This window comes from Giraffa tippelskirchi, chromosome 12 (assembly GCF_054371585.1).
Source record: "Giraffa tippelskirchi isolate mGirTip1 chromosome 12, T2T-mGirTip1v1.2.pri, whole genome shotgun sequence".
NCBI classification, from domain to species: domain Eukaryota; kingdom Metazoa; phylum Chordata; class Mammalia; order Artiodactyla; family Giraffidae; genus Giraffa; species Giraffa tippelskirchi.
Window position 1 is genome coordinate 87,874,127 of NC_137286.1, and position 22,628 is coordinate 87,896,754.

The 22,628-nt window shown below is 38.7% G+C and overlaps 1 protein-coding gene across 10 annotated transcripts in view; it reads left to right on the forward strand.

Moving 5' to 3' along the window:
* LRRC63 (leucine rich repeat containing 63) overlaps positions 1 to 22,628 on the forward strand; it is a 38,834-nt gene that overhangs the window by 14,132 nt on the left and 2,074 nt on the right. For 4 of the 10 annotated variants that reach the window (XM_081547376.1, XM_081547379.1, XM_081547375.1 and 1 more), the window contains 6 exons: positions 1,463 to 1,623; positions 6,680 to 6,778; positions 9,540 to 9,676; positions 15,954 to 16,037; positions 16,979 to 17,218; positions 18,415 to 18,673. In XM_081547376.1, coding sequence (XP_081403502.1) covers positions 1,463 to 1,623; positions 6,680 to 6,778; positions 9,540 to 9,676; positions 15,954 to 16,037; positions 16,979 to 17,218; positions 18,415 to 18,655 — 962 coding nt within the window. In that variant the 3' untranslated portion in view covers positions 18,656 to 18,673. Of the gene's footprint in view, positions 1 to 1,462; positions 1,624 to 6,679; positions 6,779 to 9,539; positions 9,943 to 15,953; positions 16,052 to 16,978; positions 17,219 to 18,414; positions 18,674 to 22,628 lie in introns of those variants that run through there. The other 6 variants (XM_081547377.1, XM_081547381.1, XM_081547380.1 and 3 more) reach the window with 3 other exon arrangements.

Sequence of the window (22,628 nt, forward strand, 5' to 3'; positions counted from 1 at the left end):
TATCACATCATACGTCTTTATTCTGTGGCTAACTTTCACACCTGTTGACCTGAAATGGGTCTATTTTAGAAATTAATAACTAAACATTGTTTTCTCTGGTCTAGCATGCCCCTTTTCTTTTCACTGAAGCATACTATAAGAGCTACTGAGATGATAAAATTTGTTGGAGCAAGTAATACAGCAAGAATGGCTGGGAACGTAAAACATATTTCAAAATATCTTCCTGCCACTCCTGAATGTCTGCTTAAATGGGCCTTTTTTTTTTTTTTAAGATAGTTTTATTTATTTATTTTTGGCCAAGCTGCATGCGGGATCTTAGTTTCCCAGCCAGGGATTGGACCTGCACTCCCTCACCCCCCGAATTTGAAGTTCAGAGTCTTAAACACTGGACCGCCAGGGAAATCCCGTGAGTAGACCATTCTTGAGGAAAGGTGAAACCCACAAGGATCATGATAAAGTAGATGCAGGTGGTTGCTGTTTGGCTACTCCTGAGTTGTTTAGGTTTTTATTTTCTTTTTCCTGTGTAAGGTCTTCAAACTGAGTTATATAAGGTACTGGAATCATGTGTCAAGGTGATATTAAGGAAAAAAGCAAGGTTGCTCCTTGTGATGTGATCTCTGTCTGAGATATATTTATATGATGCCCTTTATTCATTTTGTGAAGCAAGAAGTTGTTTGTGTAATTCATTGTAAAATCAGATATTTTTATATATAGTGCAAAGTCTGATGGAATCTAAATTATTGAGGTAGAAATCTATTAGCTTATGGTTTTCACTTTGGAAGACAACTGTGCTATCTAATATTAAAAAGTTTGGCCAACAGAACCAACTGATGTTGGGTGGATGAAGGTTGTAGGGAATCTCCAACATGAGGCTGAGTGGGTGAAGGTTATAAGGAATCTCTTCCAAAGGATATATCTAGGTAACCTACTTTTGTTGACTTACTGGGCTTTTCTGGTGGCTCAGATGGTAAAGAATCTACCTGCTATGCAGGAGACCCAAGTTTGATCCCTGGGTCAAGAAGATCCCCTGGAAAAGGGAATGGCTACTTGTTCCAGCATGCTTGCCTGGAGAACTCCATGGACTGAGGAATCTGGCAGGCTACAGTCCATGGCGTTCCTAAGAGTTAGACACAACTGAGTGACTAACACCTTCGCTTTTCACTGCTATCATATAAGCTTCCCTGGTGGCTCAGTGTTAAAGAACCCACCTGCAATGCAAGAGACGCAGGAGATGCCTGCAATCCTGGGGTTGGGAAGATCCTCTGGAGAAGGAAATGGCAACCCACTCCAGTATTTTTGCCTGGGAAGTCCCATGGAGAGAGGAGCCTGGTGGTCGCAAACAAGTCTGACATGATTTAGTGACTAAACAACAACAGCAACAATTGTTACAATACAAATACCTTTTAAGTTTCATCCTAAGTGATGATGCATTTATGTTTCATGTTTTGTTTTGTTTATTTAGGCAGCATTAAATCTAAAAAAATGGAACCTACAGTGGCACCTGTCATACAGGGTGAAGGTTTCAAGACTGTTGTGGCAACGCGCTATGAAACAGTACTAGCCATGACCAACCTGGCCATAGTAAACTGTCAAATTCATGGAAGAAATGCACTTAATCTTAAGGTATGCTAGATACTTTTAATGGCAATTTCCTGTTGTATTGTCAGGTATTTTTTCTTTAGGTTTCCTAACTTAGGTTACTCTCCATGGTATTGAAGGAACAACATCAAATGGCTGGGGCAACGGAGTTGTATAGTAAGAACAGTTTTGTGTTCTCTTGAAGTTAACTTGGTATCGATCCAAACTAGATGCTTTAAACTTAGGATGCCAATTTAATTTTCATGGTAACCATTCCTAAGGAGCTGTCTATAAAATATACGCAAAAGAGGATGAGAAAGGAATCAACATGACAGATTACAAAAAATTAATTGAATGCCAAGGAGGTAGTAACGGAGTGAATGAGGAATAGCAACAACAACAAAATTCTAGAAAAGGCAAAACCATGCTGACAGTAACTCTGTCAGTGCTTGTAGTGGTTGTGGGGGGAGGGAGGAAAGCATGAACAGCAGGAGCAAAGGGGTTTTTTAGGGAAGTGAAACAATCCTGTGTGATTTAATATTATCATAATGGACACATTTCATTATACATCTGTCAAGACCCATAGAATATACGACACAAAGTTTGAACTCTGACATAAATTTTGGATTTAGGTTGATAATGATGTGCTAATGTTAGTAATGCTCAAAATTCTTCAAGCTAGGCTTCAACAGTACATAAACCAAGAACTTTCAGATGAACAAGCTGGATTTAGAAAAAGTTGAGGAACCAGAGATCAAACTGTTGGATCATAGAAACAGCAAGGGAATTTCAAGAAAAAAGCTTCTGCTTCATTGACTGTGCTAAAAAGCCTTTGACTGTGTGGATCACAACAAACTGTGGAAAATTCTTCAAGAGATGGGAATACCAGACCACCTGACCTGCCTCCTGAGAAACCTGTATGCAGCACAAGAAGCAACAGTTAGAACCAGACATGGAATAACGGACTAGTTCAAAATTGGGAAAGGAGTACGTCAAGGCTCATTGTATATTGTCACCTTGCTTTTTTAACTTCTATGCCGAGTACATCATGCAAAATGCTGGGCTGGATGAATCACAAGCTGGAATCAAGATTGCCAAGAGAAATATCAACAATCTGCAGATGATACCACCCTAATAGCAGAGGGCAAAGAGGAAATACAGAGCCTCTTGATGAGGGTGAAAAAGGAGAGTGAAAAAAACTGGCTTAAAACTTAACATTCAAAAAACAAAGACCATGGCATCCGGTCCCATCACTTCATGGCAAACAGAAGGGGAAGAAGTGGAAACAGTGACAGATTTCAGTTTCTTGGGCTCCAAAATCACTGCAGACTGTGACTGCAGCCACCAAATTAAAAGACGCTTGCCCTTGGAAAACAAGCTGTGACTAACCCATATAGTGTATTAAAAAAAGAGACATCACTTTACTGCCAAAGATCTGTATAGTCAAAACTATGATTTTTCCAGTAGTCATATATGGATTTAAGAGGTGGACCATAAAGAAAGCTGAGAGCTGAAGAATTGATGCTTTCAAACTGTGATGCCTGAGAAGACTCTTGAGAGTCCCTTGGACAAAAGGAGATCAAACCAGTCCATCCTTAAAGAAATCAACCCTGACTATTCACTGGAAGGACTGATGCTGAAGCTGAAGCTCTAATACTTTGGCCACCTGATGCAAAGAGCTGACTCCTTGGAAAAGACCCTGATGCTGGGAAAGATTGAAGGCAGGAGAAGAGGGCAAAAGAGGATGAGATGGTTGGATGGCATCACCGACTCGATGGACATGAGTTTGAGCAAAATCCCAGAGACAGAGGAGGAAAGGGAAGCCTGCCGTGCTGCAGCCCATGGGGTTACAAAGAGCTGGACGTGACTTAGCTACTGAACAATAGCAGCATTAGTCCACCGATTATAACAAAACATACTGGTGTGTGAGATGTTGATGTTGGGAGATACACTGGTATGTGTGAGGAATAGATATGTGGGAAAAAAAGATCTAAAATCAGTAACCTAGCTTTGTACTTTAAGGAACTTGAATAAAAGAGCAAACTAAACTGAAAATTAGCATAAAGAAGGGAATAACAAAGATTAGAATGGAGATAAATGAAACAGGATAGGAAAGCAAGATAATCAAAGAAACCAAAAGTTAATTATTTGAAAAGATCAACAAAGTTGACCTTTAGCTAGACTAAAAAAGAAAGACAGAAGGTACAAATAAATAAAATCAGGAATGAAGATGGAAAAGTTACTACTGGCTTCAGTAAATGGGATTATAAGTAAATACAGAAATAAATGGTATTATAATAGAACAGTTCAGTACAGTTCAGTTCAGTCACTCAGTCGTGTCTGACTCTTTGCGACCCCATGAATCGCAGCACACCAGGCCTCCCTGTCCATCACCAACTCCCAGAGTCTACCCAAACTCATGTCCATAGAGTCGGTGATGCCATCCGGCCATCTCATTCTCTGTCATCTCCTTCTCCTCCTGCCTCCAATCCTTCCCAGCATCAGGGTCTTTTCCAATGAGTCAGTTCTTCGCATGAGGTGGCCAAAGTATTGGAGTTTCAGCTTCAACATCAGTCCTTCCAATGAACACCCAGGACTGATCTCCTTTAGGATGGACTGGTTGGATCTCCTTGCAGTCCAAGGGACTCTCAAGAGTCTTCTCCAACACCACAGTTCAAAAGCATCAATTCTTCGGCACTCAGCTTTCTTTATAGTCCAACTCTCACATCCATACATGACCACTGGAAAAACCATAGCCTTGACTAGATGGACCTTTGTTGACAAAGTAATTTCTCTGCTTTTTAATATGCTGTCTAGATTGGTCATAACTTTCCTTCCAAGGAGTGTCTTTTAATTTCATGGCTGCAGTCACCATAGGAACAATTATATGCCTGCAAATTAAATAGCCTGGTGAAACGAAACATTTTCTAGAAAATCACAAATTAAAAAAACTGACTCAACAACAACTAGAAATTTCAGCAGACCCCTAAAAAGTAAATAGATTTAATAAATAATCAAAACTTCCGAACAAAGAAGAATATAGGACTGAATGGCTTCATGGGTGAATTTCGCTAACTGTTTAAAGGAAAATGAACATCTATACTTCTCTAAAACTTCCAGAAAATACAAGAGGTAGGAACACAACCCAATTCCACTGCTGAGTAGGGGAATCCCATACCATGAAACAGTTCTTGGACACCAGCTGGGTGTTCTACAATTCAACTCAATTCTGACAATATCTATCCAGAGATAACATTGGGTTCCACAGGTAAAGTGCTCAGTCCCACAAGACTGCCCTCCACTTCAGACACCAATCACAAGCCCAGGATGTTTACCTGCGATTCTGACCAACCAGCTACAGATTGGAGGTTTCAAGGACCCCCTCCAACTCAGGATGCCAATCATAAGTTGTTACCTATACTTCTGACCACATCCATGCTAAATCACTTCAGTCATGTTGGACTCTATGCGACCCCATGAACTGTAGCCTACCAGACTCCTCTGTCCATGGGATTTTCCAGGCAAGAATACTGGAGTGAGTTGCCATTTCCTCCTCAAGGGGATCTTCCCAACCCAGGGATTGAACCTGCGGCTCTTATGTCTCCTGCACTGGCAGGCAGATTCTTTACCACTAGCGCCCCCTGGGAAGCCCCATACTTCTGACTGACAGGTCATTAATCAGAAATTCTCACAACCCACTTCTTGGCTTCCATTAATTTCATAGAGTGGTTCACAGAACTCAAGAAAGCTATTTACTTACTTGATTACTAGTTTATTACAAAGGATCTTAAGGGATATGAATCAACAGCCAGATGAAGAGATACATAGGGGAAGGTATGAGGAAAGGGTTCAGAGGTTCCACACCCTCTCCAGGCGCTGCTCTCCCCAAATCTCCATGTGTTCACTAGGCTGGAAGTGCTCCAAACCCTGTTCTTCTGGCTTTTATGGAGGCTTCATTAATGGGTATAATTGACTAAATTTTTGACCATTGCTGATTGAGCTTAGTCTTTAATCGTCCCCCTCTTCAGAGGTGAGGGGATTGAAAGTTCTAACCTTCTAACCACATGATGGGTTCCTCTGATAACCAGTCTCCATCCTTAGGAGCTTTTCAAAAGCTACTGCATTTATGTAAAGACAGTTGTGCTATAAAGGGATTTGTTATGAGTAACAAGACACCCATTTTGCCTTTATGGCTCTGAAGCAACTTTAGGAACTGAAGATAAGGAAATAACTATTATGGCAAAAAAAAGTTCCCATTGCTCTTATTGTCCAGGAAATTCCAAGGGTTTGGGGAGCTGGTAGCCAGGAACCATGGATGAAATCCAACTATATATGAGAAATATATTTTGGTCATTCAAATGACCAAATATAGTTTTTACTAAGTAAAAATATCAAAATCCAGGACACATTTTATGCTATCAGTATAACCCAGATATAGGAAGATGAAGACACCACAGGAAAACTATGGGTCAATACCCTTTGTTAATTAATTAATAAAATTTCTAAATCCATGATATGATTAAGAAAAAAAGAAACTCTAAATACCAAATTCAAAACTTAAAAAGGGGAAATCACCACATTTTCTCAGACATTAAAATAGAAAATAATGAAATAACAAGAACAATATTTTCCCAATAAATACAACCCTAATTAGGCATATGTTTTCCTAAGTCAGAAATTGGCATATTTAGGCAGAAAATCTTAGATATATGTTAGATTAATAAAACAATAACAGAGAAATAGAAGTAGAGACATGAAAAATAAGGGGTAAAGAGAATTAAATATAAAATATATTTATTTATTTCAGCGTGTAGTGGACAGTAAATAAGTGTTTGCTTATTATTAATTGAAATAATGCCTGTCACACATATAACACTATATTTATTACATGCGTAAATACTTGGTAGTTTTTCTATTTTGTTTATTTACATATTTAAGAAATTATCATGAAAGACTAAAATAAATGAATGGAAGATTATTATAGGCTTGCTATTATGTCAAACACTGTCATTTAGATTATGTGCTCATCTTTTTAAACTCTTGTATAAAATATTTTGTACATGGTAAATAATTAACTTTTTCTCTTGTCACTTTCTTTTAGGGCTTTTTCCTCCTAAATTGTCCAGATCTAACACCTTTGGCTTTCCAGTTGATATATCTTAATTTATCATATAATAACATCTGTCACTTTCCCATAGAAGTAAGTCCATTTTATTATTGTATAGACTGTCATAATTTCTTACTATTTATAATAATTATTAGTTTAAAATAGACACTTATGGCACCCTGGAGTTACTGTAAAGTAAATGTATTTTGGGTTGCATCCCAAAAGGCTTACTTTCAAAAGTACCAAAAGTATAGTACATTTTTCTTAGAAAGTCCTAATGACACAATCCTCAAAGACTGTGTTATAGTCAGGTTCTCAAACATGTTCTCATGATTAAACAATGCGTGTAAAAAATTTTTTTTTCTGGTTCTGAATAAAATCTAAGATATATGTTATCCACGTTAATTGGAAGCTTTAAAGACAATGTTTAGTGACCCGGTAATATGATGTTGTAACAAGTATTAATTATCATAGGCTGAAATAGGATATTTTGCTCAGTAAAACATATCAAGGATAATCAGATATAGGAAGAGGTAATTCAGTGTCCGGAGAAGGCAATGGCACCCCACTCCAGTACTCTTGCCTGGAGAATCCTATGGATGGAGGAGCCTGATAGACTGCAGTCCATGGGGTCGCTAAGAGTCGGACACGACTGAGCGACTTCACTTTCACTTTTCACTTTCATGCATTGAAGAAGGAAATGGCAACCCACTCCAGTGTTCTTGCCTGGAGAATCCCAGGGACGGCGGAGCCTGGTGGGCTGCCGTCTATGGGGTCGCACAGAGTCGGACACGACTGAAGCGACTTAGCAGCAGCAATTCAGTGTCATTTTGTATAAATAAGTCATTATGACTAATGAGGACAGATTATAGCCAGTCCTTTCTCCAGGGGATCTTCCTGATCCAGGGATCAAACTCAGGTCTCCTGCATTGCAGGCAGATTCTTCACCATCTGAGCCACCAGGGAAGCTCAGAACAGATTATATTTTCTGTGTCTTTATTCATTGTTTAATTGGTCATGGAGTGTTTTGTTGTTTTGTGAATTGATTTCCAGAATATTGACTTTTAAAGCGAATTGATTTCTAGCAAACTGACTTGCTTTCTATTTCAAATATGCAGTATTGAAAACATACATTTTCATAATTTCTCTATAATATTGTGTTTTGCCTTTTCATCCTGTTCATGGGGTTCTCATGGCAAGAATACTGGAGTGGTCTGCCATTCCCTCCTCCAGGAGACCACGTTTTGTTAGAATTCTTCACTATGTCCCACGGATGAGATGGTTAGGTAGCGTCACCAACTCAATGGACAAGAGTTTGAGCAAATTCCGGGAGACAGTGAAGGACAGGGAAACCTGGCTTGCTGCAGTCCATGGGGTTGCAAAGAGTTGGACAGGACTTAGCGACTCAACAACAACTGTGTTTTTATTTTCACTAGAAGAGTTACTTTTTCTTTTTGAGTATGTCACACTAGTTTTCTTAATTTGACTAAGGCAACTTGACAAGAATTCCCGAGGAGTATAGGGATCTTAGTTCTTCACGTTAATTTTAACCTTTCTTCTAAACAGTCATATGTGAGACATATGGATCTGTCAAAGAATACATTAACCGCTAAAATGTATAACTATGGGAGATTTTCTGTTGTAAAATATAAAGTGCTCATTTTTAAAGTGATAGAAATAAGTAGAACTTGCCATTAAAATGCAGATCAGTGTTGTATCGCAATAGATAAAATGTTCCAATGAAAATGGCAATATCCAGACTTGGAAGTGCTTTACTAGAGGCAGGCAAATGATGCCAAATTATTATCGTAGTGTAAAAGAAATGAATAGAAGACCAGAGGCTGGCATAAATGTGGTGACTGGATTTATTACAAGTTTCATGGGAAATTCAAGGTGGTGGATGTTGGCAGAGGACAGAGCCTACTGAAAGAGTTTAGGATAGAAAAAAGTAAAAGCAAAAATGGTAAATGTAACAAACCAGCTCAATATTTACTTGGTCTCCTTTCTTCTCTTAGCCACAAAATCACATACAATGGCAATTAAATAATGTATTGTTAGGTCTGTAACATATATGCATGTAGTATGTATAACAATTATAGTGCAAAAAAGGAAGAGGGAATAGAGCTATTTAGTAACATTTCCATGTCTCACTGGAATTCAGTTAGTGTAAATCTGAAGTAGATTCTGATAAGTCAAGCCTTAGAGCAATCACTAATAACTGAGGAGAATATAGTGGGGAAAAAAATCATTAAAGTAATTAAAATGCTATACTATAAAATATTCAGTTGATGCAGACAAAGACAGCAGAGGAGGAACAAAAATGACAAGACATATAGAACACTGTAAGTTAAATAGTGATGTAAACCCAACCATGTCAATAATAACATTAAATGTACATACATTCAAACAACCCAATCAAAAACTACAGTGTGTCAGACTGGATTAAAAAAAACAAGCCCCAGTGATATTCTGTCTAAAGGAGATACACTGAAGAGTGAAAGAGACAAAGGGGTTAAAAGTAAAAGTATAGGAAGAGATATATTACACAGGTATCTCTTACATTCCTCATTCTTTGCATAGTTGCTTCTTACAAAACCACAAGATTGATTAAACAGGATAATTTCCCCATTTAGAAAAGGAACATTCTTGAGTCAAGGATATATAAGGATAGTAGCTACACTATCTTACCAGATCATACATGTGAATGAAGGTTAGTTATTTTGAAGGTTTAGCAAAGGTACTTATTGAGATATGTGATATACTGAGAAAAATGAGTATAAGCTACTGATTTTTCCGCTTTAGTTCAAACGGTTTATTGTCCTACTCATGTTTATTTCTCTTTTCTATTCCTTAGATATATTGTCTTAAAAATTTACAAATACTGAATCTGAGAAATAATCCTATCAAAGAAATCCCTTCTGCAATTCAACAACTTAAGTTCCTTAAATCTTTGAATGTTGCTTTTAATTTGATTACCACTCTTCCACCTGGGTAAGGTTGATAGTCTGAAATTATAAACACAGAAAATAAAGAATTTATAATTTAAAAAAGGATCAATCTCCCTTTTGAAAGCAGCTAGCTACTTTTGAGCCATTTGATAATTCTTCTGATCCCATTAGCTGATTTGATTCTTCTTATTGTGCTAGAAAAAAAAAAAAGCCTACAAGCTACATTGATGGCAATTAATGTGGGGGTGGTAAATGCACATCTAGACATGCATTATCTGAGTATGGATGAAGTCATCTAAAGAAGCTCAGGTGAGAACCTTATTCCTACCCCTGGGGAGCCTCTTTGGATATGGAAATAACTCTGAACTTGGAATTAAGAATTCTAGCCTTTTAACGTCAAAATTGAGAATTCTCTATTTGACCTGGAGAAAGTCACTTAACCATTCTAGACCTCAAATTCCTAATCTATAAACTAAGAATCTACCTGTATGATATCTCAGATCCTTTAAACTCCAATAAGAATGTTGATATATGGATATAAAAGAGATGGATTTTTTTTCCACGTATGGACTGGTATGTTTAATTACTAATGAAATTTTTGAACCAAAACCCTAACCAAATGCCAAAACAAGGTATTTCTTCTAGTTAGAGTTTAACAAATTGAATGTAAGTTAAGGGCAAAAAGTTAAGAGCACAGGGACTCTTAAATTGAATAATGTTTTGCAAAAGAGGGTTCTTATAGTAATTAAGAATGTACATCAAAATTTGTTTACAAAATTGTTCATCTGGCAGTGTTTGTAATGAACAATCCAACAAGATCTATATTCATACATTACAAAACTATTCATTTAAAAAATTAAAAAGTATGTAAAAATTATATCATTACTGTGTAAAAATACTTGTATACATATAAAATGTATTAAACACACATCAGTTCAATTCAGTCGCTCAGTTGTGTCCGACTCTTTGCGACTCCATGAACCGCAGCGTGCCAGGCGTCCCTGTCCATCACCAACTCCCGGAGTTTATCCAAACCCATGTCCATTAAGTTGGTGATGCCATCCAACCATCGCATCCTCTGTCGTCCCCTTCTCCTCCTGCCCTCAATCCTTCTAGGCATCAAGGTCTTTTCAAATGAGTCAACTCTTCGCATCAGGTGGCCAAAGTATTGGAGTTTCAGCTTCAATATCAGTCCTTCCAATGAATATTCAGGACTGATTTCCTTTAGGATGGACTGATTAGATCTCCTTGCAGTCCAAGGGACTCTCAAGAGTCTTCTCCAACACCACAGTTCAAAAGCATCAATTCTTCAGTGCTCAGCTTTCTTTGTAGTCCAACTCTCACATCCATACATGACCACTGGAAAAACCATAGCCTTGACTAGACGGACCTTTGTTGACAAAGTAATGTCTCTGCTTTTCAATATGCTGTCTAGGTTGGTCATAACTTTCCTTCCAAGGAGTAAGCGTCTTTTAATTTCATGGCTGCAGTCACCATCTGCAGTGATTTTGGAGCCCAGAAAAATAAAGTCAGCCACTATTTCCACTGTTTCCCCATCTATTTGCCATGAAGTCATGGGACCAGATGCCATGATCTTAGTTTTCTGAACGTTGAGCTTTAAGCCAACTTTTTCACTCTCCTCTTTCACTTTCATCAAGAGGCGCTTTAGTTCTTCTTCATTTTCTGCCACATGGGTGGTGTCATCTGCATATCTGAGGTGATTGGTATTTCTCCCGGCAATCTTGATTCCAGCTTGTGCTTCCTCCAGCCCAGCATTTCTCATGATGTACTCTGCATAGAAGTTGAATAAGCAGGGTGACAATATACAGCCTTGACACACTCCTTTTCCTATTTGGAAACAGTCTGTTGTTCCATGTCCAGTTCTAACTGTTGCTTCCTGACCTGCATACAGGTTTCTCAAGAGGCAGGTCAGGTGGTCTGGTATTCCCATCTCTTTCAGAATTTTCCACAGTTTATTGTGATCCACACAGTCAAAGGCTTTGGCATAGTCAGTAAAGCAGAAATAGATGTTTTTGTGAAACTCTCTTGCTTTTTTGATGATCCAGCAGATGTTGGCAATTTGATCTCTGGTTCCTCTGCCTTTTCTAAAACCAGCTTGAACATCTGGAAGTTCACAGTTCACGTATTGCTGAAGCCTGGCTTGGACAATTTTGAGCATTACTTTACTAGCATGTGAGATGAGTGCAATTGTGTGGTAGTTTGAGCATTCTTTGGCATTGCCTTTCTTTGGGATTGGAACGAAAACTGACCTTTTCCAGTCCTGTGGCCACTGCTGAGTTTTCCAAATTTGCTGGCATATCGAGTGCAGCACTTTCACAGCATCATCTTTCACGATTTGAAATAGCTCAAGTGGAATTCCATCACCTCCACTAGCTTTGTTCGTAGTGATGCTTTCTAAGGCCCACTTGACTTCACATTCCAGGATGTCTGGCTCTAGGTGAGTGATCACACCATTGTGATTATCTGGGTCATAAAGATCTTTTTTGTATAGTTCTTCTGTGTATTCTTGCCACCTCTTCTTAATATCTTCTGCTTCTGTTAGGTCCATACCATTTCTGTCCTTTATTGAGCCCATCTTTGCATGAAATGTTCCCTTGGTATCTCTAATTTTCTTGAAGAGATCTCTAGTCTTTCCCCTTCTATTAAACACACATAAAGTGTATTAAAAAAGAAATAATCAATTCTAAGGAAGTAAAAATATTACATTATGGATTTTATTTTTTTTAACTCCTCTATATCTCCACAATAACATAAATTGTAATGCCTTGCCCTGCTTTGATATGAGAATCAGCCATTTCTCTTAGGAAATCCTGTTTCCTTTTTAATTGGAGGATGGTATTTAAAAAGCAACATCTGGGTGCTGGATAGTCCCATTGCCACTGGAATGATATTGCTTGTAGACACTCTCAGTGGACAGAGATAAGTAACTGTGAAGTATATTAGTCTATGTGTACACACATGTCTATAATTGTTTCTGTGTGTACATACACACATATGTACACACAACTCACCCTCTGAAATTGTGCAAGCATGACTGTAACAAAGGTTGAAAAAAATCTTAGTTTTCTCAGTGGATAACAGGAGAAAAATGACATAGAAAATTACCACTTTTAACTGACAGACTGAAAGTTTTGCCTTTTTTGATATAGTTTAATTTGATTAGCCAGCATGTTCTTTGGGAGAGAGAAGCTGTTTGAAATAAAGAACCTAAGAACATACTTGTGAATCCTGAGTAAGAGCTGATTCTGGAAATGCACAAATTTATTTTCCCATATTGCTATTGATTAAAGATAGGGATTGAATTACTTTATACCCATACATCTGAAGAACAGGGAGTGCTGTGTTTGATTTCATACTAACTTGTATAAACTATTAATATTCTTATAGCTTCCATTTTTAAAAATCTGTAAATAATATTAACAGTAATGCTGTGGTCCAGTGAAAGATCATCCTAAATGGCCACGAACTCATGGTAGGCTCTCAATAAATAACATTTATATTTTCATGGTAGAGTGATGTTATTACATGCAATTATTAATGCTGGCACAATCTTCAAAGCCATCACCAGGGCTCTAGTTTAAGTAGCTCATTGCTCAATGATGTGCTGATAAATAAAACAATGAAATAGATGTAAAACATTCTATACATCCTAAAAATTATGATAGATTTGTTGCTAGTGGGGTATAGATTGTCAGACCAAACTGAGGATGTCTAAACAGATTGCTCTCTAAAATCCTATATAAATGAGGTAAATTTCATTTGTAGAGCTTATGAAGTTTCTTAATTAGCTTTCTCAGTGCTTCCTACAAGCCCAATTAAACATCACAATCAACAGGAATGTATCATCAAAGATGAAAGCCTGAAATCAGACTAGTTTGCCTGTACTAAAGAAATAAAGGAAGACAAAATGATTCTAGAAAGTTCCTGAGGTAAAAAAGTGAAATAACATAATTTTAAATAAATAAAAAACTGGAACAGATGGTATTAATATTTTCTTTCCAGAGGTGAAAAAAGTCTAAGGTGAACATTGAACTGAAAAGGTTTGTTTGTCTTCTTTTTTTTTTTTGCTTTTCTATTTGATCTCATTCATTTCTCAGAGCAAATGATTTAAAATTAACCAGGATCACCACGCCTTTCAAACTGTGTTGCTGGAGAAGACTCTTGAGAGTCCCTTGGACAGTAAGGAGATCAAACCAGTCAATCCTAAAGGAAATCAACCCTGAATATTCATTGGATGGACTGATGCTGAAGCTGAAGCTCTGATACTTTGGCCACCTGATGTGAAGAGTCGACTCATTGGAAGAGACCCTGATGCTGGGAAAGACTGAGGGCAGGAGGAGAAGGAGGAGACAGAGGATGAGATGGTTGGATGGAATCGCTGACTCAATGGACATGAGTTTGAGCAAATTCTGGGAGACAGTGATTGGTGTCTGCAGTCCATGAGGTCACAACTGAACAACCACCACCATGCCTTTCCTTCTATTGTGATTTCCTAAGTACTTTTGATGTGCTTGGCACCATGCAAAGCATTTGATATATAGAAATGTAAAATTGGATCTTTGGCCTCCCGAGTGTCACTGTTTAGGAGACAGACATCACAGAGCATGATAAATTCTCTGATAGAGGTAAACAGAGAAGCACAGAAGTGGCTGCTCACCTAGTCTGAAAAATTCAGGAAGAGTTCCTTGGAAGAGTTGACTTCCAAGTCAAGATTTAAAAAAAGGAAGCTATTTATCAAAGAGTCAAATTTGGGGGAACTGGAGATATGCGAGGACTGGGCTAATTCAGGGAATTTTAGCAAATAAATCCTGGCCTATATGTGAATGTAGGGTGGTGTGAGAGGTGAGCTGGATCAGTAGCCTGGGGACAGATCACGAGGCCCATTACAATCCACACAAAAATAGTAGGAAGTTATGAAATATTCTGCTCGTGATGCTTTAGTTAATAATCATGCAAGTAACTTTTCATCTTTATGGAAAACAGGAAGGTATTTGATAAGAGCATTCACAAAGAGGGGATAATTACTGGGGATTTTGGTGAAATGTCATACTCAGCCTTTCCATTCCAGTCTTCAAGAAGCAACTCCCACTTCCACCCTCCAGACAGGGCTCTCTGCCTTAGTCTTTGTGTTCTTTGGTTCTTACTTTTAAGTACTTCACTTAATTGGAGAAGAAAATGGCAACCCACTCCCATATTCTTGCCTGGGAAATCCCATGGACAGAGGAGCCTGGTGGGTTACAGTCCATGGGGTTTCAAGAGTCAGAAACGAATGAAGCGACTGAGCACCATACTTCGCTTAATGGAAGGAAAAATCAAGGATAGTTCACTAGAAAACTCTTAATGAGCCTGCACTGGGTTGAAAGGTGTCCCTCAAAAGTTCATGTCCATGCAGAACCTTAGAATGAGACCTTATATGGAAATAGGATCTTTGCAGATGTAACTGGTTAACAAGAAGTCATACTTGATTAGGGTGGGATTTGAGGGGTTTCTAATCCAATAAATGGTGTCCTCATAAGAAGGCCACATGAAGACAGAGATGGAGATTGGAGTTATGCTTCACAAACCAAGGAACACCAAGGACTGCTGGCAGACCCTAGAAGCCAGGAGAGGGGCAAGGGACAGCTTCTTCCTCAGAGCCTCCAGAGGAACACACTCTGCTGATACCGTGATTTCGGACTTCCGGCCTCCTGTACTGTGAGAGAATAAATTTCTGTTGTTTTAAGCCCACCCAGACTGTGAGAATTTGTTCCGTCAGTCCTGGGAAACTAATACAGCAACCAATAAAATATATATTTTTAAATATTGTTAAGAATTTCTCAGGTTATTCCCAGGTGGCGCAGTGGTATTGGCAAGAATCTGCTTGCCAATGCAGGAGATGTCAGGGACAGGGCATTTGATCCCTGGTCAGGAAGATCCCTTGGAAATAGCAACCCACTCCAGTATTCTTGCCTGGAGAATCCTATGGACAGAGGAGCCTGGAGGGCTACAGCCCATGGGGTCTCAAAGAGTCAGACATCGCTGAGTACAAGGAATTTCTCAGGAGGTTTTTTCTAGATGGGGCTTTATCCACTCCAAACATTTCTATCAGTCTTAAGGGATAGATGAATTATTTTAGGAAAATTATTGTAATTATACCATCTATAATGGAAACAAAAGTCTGTTTGTGTAAGTTTCAAGATCTTAAAAATAGATGATTTCTCTCTGTACTTCTACCTACTAACTGAGGAATGAAATGATTTATATCCAGTAATGATAAGCATATAAACATTTTTACAATTCATTTTCTCTTTCTATTAAAGGCTATTTTGCTTGCATAATCTTGAGGAACTTGATATTTCCTACAATAGTATTGCTTTTATTCCAAATGATATCCAGAAACTCAGGTATTTTGCAAGTAGTAAGTACCTACAAGACATATGCCACTTAAGGATAGAGCAAAATAAAGCTATTTACTTCTTTACATTCATTTAAAATCAAACTATGTAGATACTATCTTATCTCTGAAAGCCTTTTACTAGATTTTATTTGGTTTCTAAGGAGCATTATCTTTAGTAAAATTTGATCATTTTATTTCTGCATTTCTAATATTTTGACCAATTATTTAATTTCCTGTATAACAATCTTTGTATTTTCATAGAAGAATTCAGCCTGTTCATATTTGTTATGGCTGATATATTTAATTTTTTGCCTTCTGTTTAACATTGTATTTACTGTCTCTTTCTCCTTTTCATATTTCTTTCTTTCTTTTTCTTTGGAGATTTTTTTTTCAAGATGCTATTTGTTCTCTTTTTTTTCTCCCTTGTTAATTTGAGAACTCCACTGAATTTTCCAAGTCTATTACTGACTATCTTTCCTTCCCTAAAATTCATAAACACATTTTTTCCTTAATATTTTATAAAAGCTCCACCTAACACAATGGTCTGTCTTCCCTCATTGCTGCCCTCTACTAATAGTTGAGACTTTTCACCTGAGTGAAACAAAATGTATGTGTTGATGTTTAATTTGTCCATGAAAATAAATTTTCTTTGTACCACTATTATATTATACTTTAAGTAGTATAACATTCACTCTTCTATGTTTGTGATTATTTCTTTTTCCATAGTGATGACCTGTTGCACAAAATATGTGCTTTAACTCTACCATTTACACAAATGCATTTATTTGCATAATAATATATTGGTTGGTTGCTTTTTCAGTTAATTCTCTGGATTTTAAGGAAATACTTGACACTCGTATCTTATTACTACTAAGTTTTATACCAATTTGGGGGCACACAGGGACAGATGTCTACTTTTTTTTAAAATATGGTTTCCTTTATTTGTAGATCACTTGAAAAATTGATTGTTGATGGAAATGAACTGACTAGTTTTCCACATGGAATTTTAAAGCTTAATCTGAAAAAAATCCTATTTGAGAATAATTTCACTAATCCTATTTTTTGGAAAGAGAATTCTCTGAATAATCCACAACGTCTTACTCAAATTACAGCTTTGTTCTTTTTAAAGAATAATCTACATAAATATTATAATGTGATCCCAGTGGAAATCCAAAAGTTACTAAAATGGTGAGCAAATTCTGAAGTCCTTTTTACTAAGACACACTTTTAAGCTTTTAAAATGTAGTTTATTATAGGGCCAGATGATAGTTTATAGTTAAAACACACACACCGCACACCACACCACACCACACATGCAATTATTCAGATTGTTCCTTCTGGCTTGTCTGGCGTAATAATATAGTTTGAATTCAGCCTATCTTCGAATATTCTCAAGCTATTACTTAAATCTAAGGTGAGGTACAGATTGCTGAGATGTAGCTGGCAACTTCTATACAGTTTTAGTTAAGTCTTTTCTGTGAACCACTGGAGGCTTTCCTGGTGGCTCAATAGTAAAGAATCCACCTGCCAATGCAGGAGACTTGGGTTCAATCCCTGGGTTGGGAAGATCCCTTGGAGGAGGAAATGGCAACCTGCTCCATATCCTTGTTTGGGAAATTCCATGGATAGAGGAGCCTGGTGGGCTACAGCCCATGGGGTCACAAGACTCAGACATGACTGAACACATTCCTTTATTATTTGGTTTTGTATTCCCCGATTACTAATGAAATTGAGAATCTTTATTTTTCTGGAGCTTCTCTGGACGTTCAAATTTCTTCTTCTGTGAATAATCAGTTCATGTGCTACTGTTAAAAGTACTAATGAGCCGATGTCTTTTTTTAACTGACTTGTAAGCCTTTAAAAATATGTGTGCTCAGTCATGTCTGACTCTTTGCGACCCCATGGGCTGTGGAATATATATGGACCTCATAGACATGGAATATATACATGTGGATACTAATCCTATGCTAGGTTATAATAGTCCCTTTATCTTTAAAACGATATATATATTTATTTTGAGTGACAAATATAATATGTATTTATTATAAAAAATTTGGAAAATGCAGAAAAATTCCCTGTGGTCACATATTAAATAGGAGCAGCTATACTTTCCTGTTTTAGAAAATTAGGATTATTTTATACACATTTTGTGGAAATTGTCCTTAGGGTGTTTTCTTACTCTAACGCTATACTTTCCTGTTCTAGAAAATTAGGATTATTTTGTACAGTTTTTTTTAGCATTTAATTTTTCACTTGTGTATGTCAACTCCTCAGAGAGAAAGATCAATAATGAGAAAGGCCATGTTTTATACCGCCTTGAGTCTGACATAGCCTCAAGCAAAATGTCTTTCCTCTAGTAAACAGTGATGTTTCCTTCATTGCAGCACATCCCAATGTGAATGGTGTCATGGTCCAATGTTTGATGAAGGTTTTCGCATCATCCGATCCTGCGATGTTTTTGGAGTAGCACAGCTTCCTGTTATATTTTATGTCTGCTCCTCTTGCTGCTATAGGAAAGTAAAGGAAAGCAAATTTGTTTTCGATCATGTGCCTGAAAAAATATCTCTAAATCCTGAATTGATGAATCATACAGTGATTTATGAATTCCACTTTAAAAACCATTAAAGTTGATGTATACAATCATTCATGTCTTTGAGGGCACAGGTTCTGTGTGGAAATGTCTTCTCACATGAATCCTCTTTGTAATCCTAGCTCCTTATGAAAGTTTGTGATTGTTGCCGCTGCTGCTGCTAAGTCGCTTCAGTCGTGTCCGACTCTGTGCGACCCCATAGACGGTAGCCCACCAGGCTCCTTCGTCCCTGGGATTCTCCAGGCAAGAACACTGGAGTGGGTTGCCATTTCCTTCTCCAATGCATGAAAGTGAAAAGTGAAAGCAAGGACGCTCAGTTGTGTCCGACTCTTAGCGACCCCATGGACTGCAGCCTACCAGGCTCCTCCATCCATGGGATTTTCCAGGCAAGAGTACTGGAGTGGGTTGCCATTGCCTTCTCCGTTGTGATTGTTAGGGAACCTTTTCAGAATATTTTTTGAGAAGGATTAGTAAAGTCTTTGAGGATTTCGAAAAAGATCTAGAAAATTTCTTTCAGAGCATGTTTAATATAAAAAGAAAAATGTTAAAATCATTTGCAAAAAGGATTCATCTTACAATTGGTCTTTGTATGCATCCATTCTCAGGGATATGATACTAATTCAAAGTCATTGGTGGGGTTTGAGCCTATATGGATTCAAAGTCATGCAGCCAGGTTCTCAATATTCGTGCATTTCTGTGGAAATTTGTCCAGTGCCAACTGTCTTAATTGTGGATTGCTTTGGGGAATAACAGAGAAGGCGATGGCACCCCACTCCAGTACTCTTGCCTGGAAAATCCCATGGATGGAGGAGGCTGGTGGGCTGCAGTCCATGGGGTCGTGAAGAGTTGCACACGACTGAACGACTTCACTTTCACTTTTCACTTTCATGCATTGGAGAAGGAAATGGCAACCCACTCCAGTGTTCTTGCCTGGAGAATCCCAGGGACGGGGGATCCTGGGGGGCTGCCGTGTATGGGGTCTCACAGAGTCGGACACGACTGAAGCAACTTAGCAGTTGGGGAATAAAGGATTAGTTCCAATACTATGTTTAGTTGTTTGAATTCATTACCCAGGCTCTTAGAAAATTGGTACCATCTTTCAATTATCTTGACCACCATCTCATAAAGCCTGAATCCATAGGCCCGTGTCAGCATTCATTAGGCTTTCAGTAATGGTCCGGCAAGAAAATAAAGTATAAGTACAAAATTACATTGCAAAGCAACATATGCATACAGTAGAACTTGAGGATTTAGAAATTAGTATTTGGTAAGAGGAAGGTAAAAGGGCATTTTAATATAACAAACAATTTTAGAAAGGCATAGAATCATTTCATGTATGGCATAACTTTTAAGTGCAGTTAAACTAAAATGTTATTTCTAATGAAACCTGATGAGATGAAATGATTTAAATATATATAACTATATGGCACCTGGGCTTAGCTGCTCCACAGCATGTGGGATCTTCCCAGATCAGGGATTGAACCTATGTCTCCTGCATTGGCAGGCGGATTCTTCACCACTGAACCACCAGGGAAGTCCCCTGCTTAGAATTTAAGGAGTGTGTGACATCTCCTGGTCAGAGGTCACTCACTTGTGTCACTGTTTAACCAGTTTAACCATAACCTGCCCACAAAGGCAGTGCTTTGGGCTTCATACACCGGCCATCCTATACCCTGAGCCTGGACTCTTGATAATCTGACTCGCATATACTGCCCTTCTTACAACACTCCATGAATGACATCTGAAGGTACTCCATTGGGTCACTGTCACTGAGGTAGCAGAGGTGGGGGCAGGGAAGCTTCACCTTCCAGGGCCTTCTCCAGCCCTGGCTGGGGCAGTGGCAGTGAGTATTCCAGGTGGTCCCCCACCCCCAGGGCTCTGCTGCCTGCAGGCTCGGGGGCCAGAGCCCTCCTGGCTTGCTCACAAAGGGCAGACAGTTGTCCTGTGGTGAGCAGGCACTCCACAGCCCAACCACCCTCCTCTGGTAATGATCCATCCCTCCCCAACCTCTCTCTCCTCCCACTTTCTGACAGTGAGGGCTGATGCTTGGTTGGAAAGCCACATATGTGTGCAGAGTTGTTCCAGCCAGCAGACACCACCACTTGGGCAGCTGCTATGCGGCAGGGTGGTGTGGGGAAAGGAGTCGATTCTTTCCCCTCCCAAAGCCGAGATTCAGAGTCCGTCCTTCCAATAAGGCCAGGAGAAGTTGAGAGGCCCAAAGCTCCTCCACTCGGTACAGGACTGCTAAGGTCCCTAATGTCGGACCTGGCACAGAGTGGGGGCTCAGAAAAGGGTAGCTCTTACTTTTAACATCAGTATGTGGCTCCTCAGCCCCAGCCCAGTCCTCACTTCTGTACCATGATGTCTGCCTTCAAGAGAGTTATGTTTTGGGTTTTTGTTTTTTCAAGATTTTTTTGATTTGAGTCACTTTTGAAGTCTTTGTTGAATTTAACACTACTGCTTCTGCTATTTATGTTTTGGGTTTTTGGTCACATGTTATGCGGGATCTTTGCTCCCCAACCAGGGATGGAGTCCCCGCTGCCCGCAATGGACTGCTCGCACTTCACGCATGCGTGCTCCGTTGTGTCTGACTCTTTGCGACCCCATGGACTGTAGCCCACTATCTTCCGCTGTCCATGGAATTTTCCAGGCAAGAATACTGGAGCGGGTTGCTCCTCCTTACTTCAGGGGATCTTCCTGACCCAGAGATCGAATCCAAGTCTCTTGCACCTCCTTCCTTGGCAGGGGGATTCTTTACCATTAGTGCCACCCGGAAGGAAAAGTTAGCCACTGGACCACCACGGGAGTCCTATGGTTTGTTTTTTTAAACAGATTTTAAACACATATTTTCCAACTTCTCTTTTAAAATTCTTGACACAGTGATGCTTCCAGTTGATTGAATGTCAGTTGAGGATCTCCGATTATTTTTATTTGTTGTTTTCATTACATTGAGTGGGGGGAGATGATGTAAAGATTAATGACAGAAAATTGATTCTTCTTTCTGTTTTCTCCAAGATGCGCTTAGTTAAGCATTTCTAATCTTTAAATAGGATTCCTTTGGCTAGGCCAGCAATGCAAATGTTCCCAGTGCAATTAATCTCAGAAATCCATACCTCCACAAATCAAGAGTGCCAGCCCATTTTGACTACCTAACCACTTTTTCTAACATATTTTAGAAATTTCTATTTTTCCACCAATAAGAATTGCTATATATTTGACAAGAAAATGGTGGTTGGGGAACATATATATGTGGGTGGTCAAAGGATTCAACAAGTCTTGCTCATACTTCCAGTGAGACCTGAAGATTAGTGTTGTTGGTTTTTTTTTTGTAAGGAAGGAAGAAAATAAGTAATAGTCACATTCACTATTATTTAAATAAGGATTTCAAACTAATTTTTTTCAGCTGAATTCAAGTCATCAGTGATTTATTGAGCACCTACTAGATAATGAGCACCATGTGCTTCATCTGCAATGCTCTAGAGACTTTTCTGGTGGTGGAAGTGGCTAAGACTCCTCGCTCCCAATCCAGGGGACCTAGGTTCGATCCCTGGTCAGGGAACTAGATCTCACAGGCTGCAACTAAGAGTTTACATGCCGCAGTTAAAATCTTGCATGCTGCAACTAAGACCTGGAGCAGATTAATAAATGAATAAAGGAATGAATAGTAAAAAGTTAAAAAAAAAAAAAAAAGAACCAGTCCTTAGATGCGGATATAAAGGGTTGTGCAGAGGAAGGGTCGAGTTAATCCATGGCCACTGCCTCCACCTTCGCTGGGTCCCACTTGCTCAAAAAAGCAGCTGCAATGCCCTCACCATTGGGCCCTCATGGCCCAAGGACAATGCATAGTGCAGGATCCCTTTTGAGAGAATTTCCACCCTGGCTGCTTCTGATAATTGGAAAGGATGTTTCCTGGCACCCAGAGTGTGAGAAGAATAAGGATAAGTCTCCTCAAAATATCTCATCATTTGAAATGTTGTTTGACCCTCCTTAACAATTGCTGAATATGTT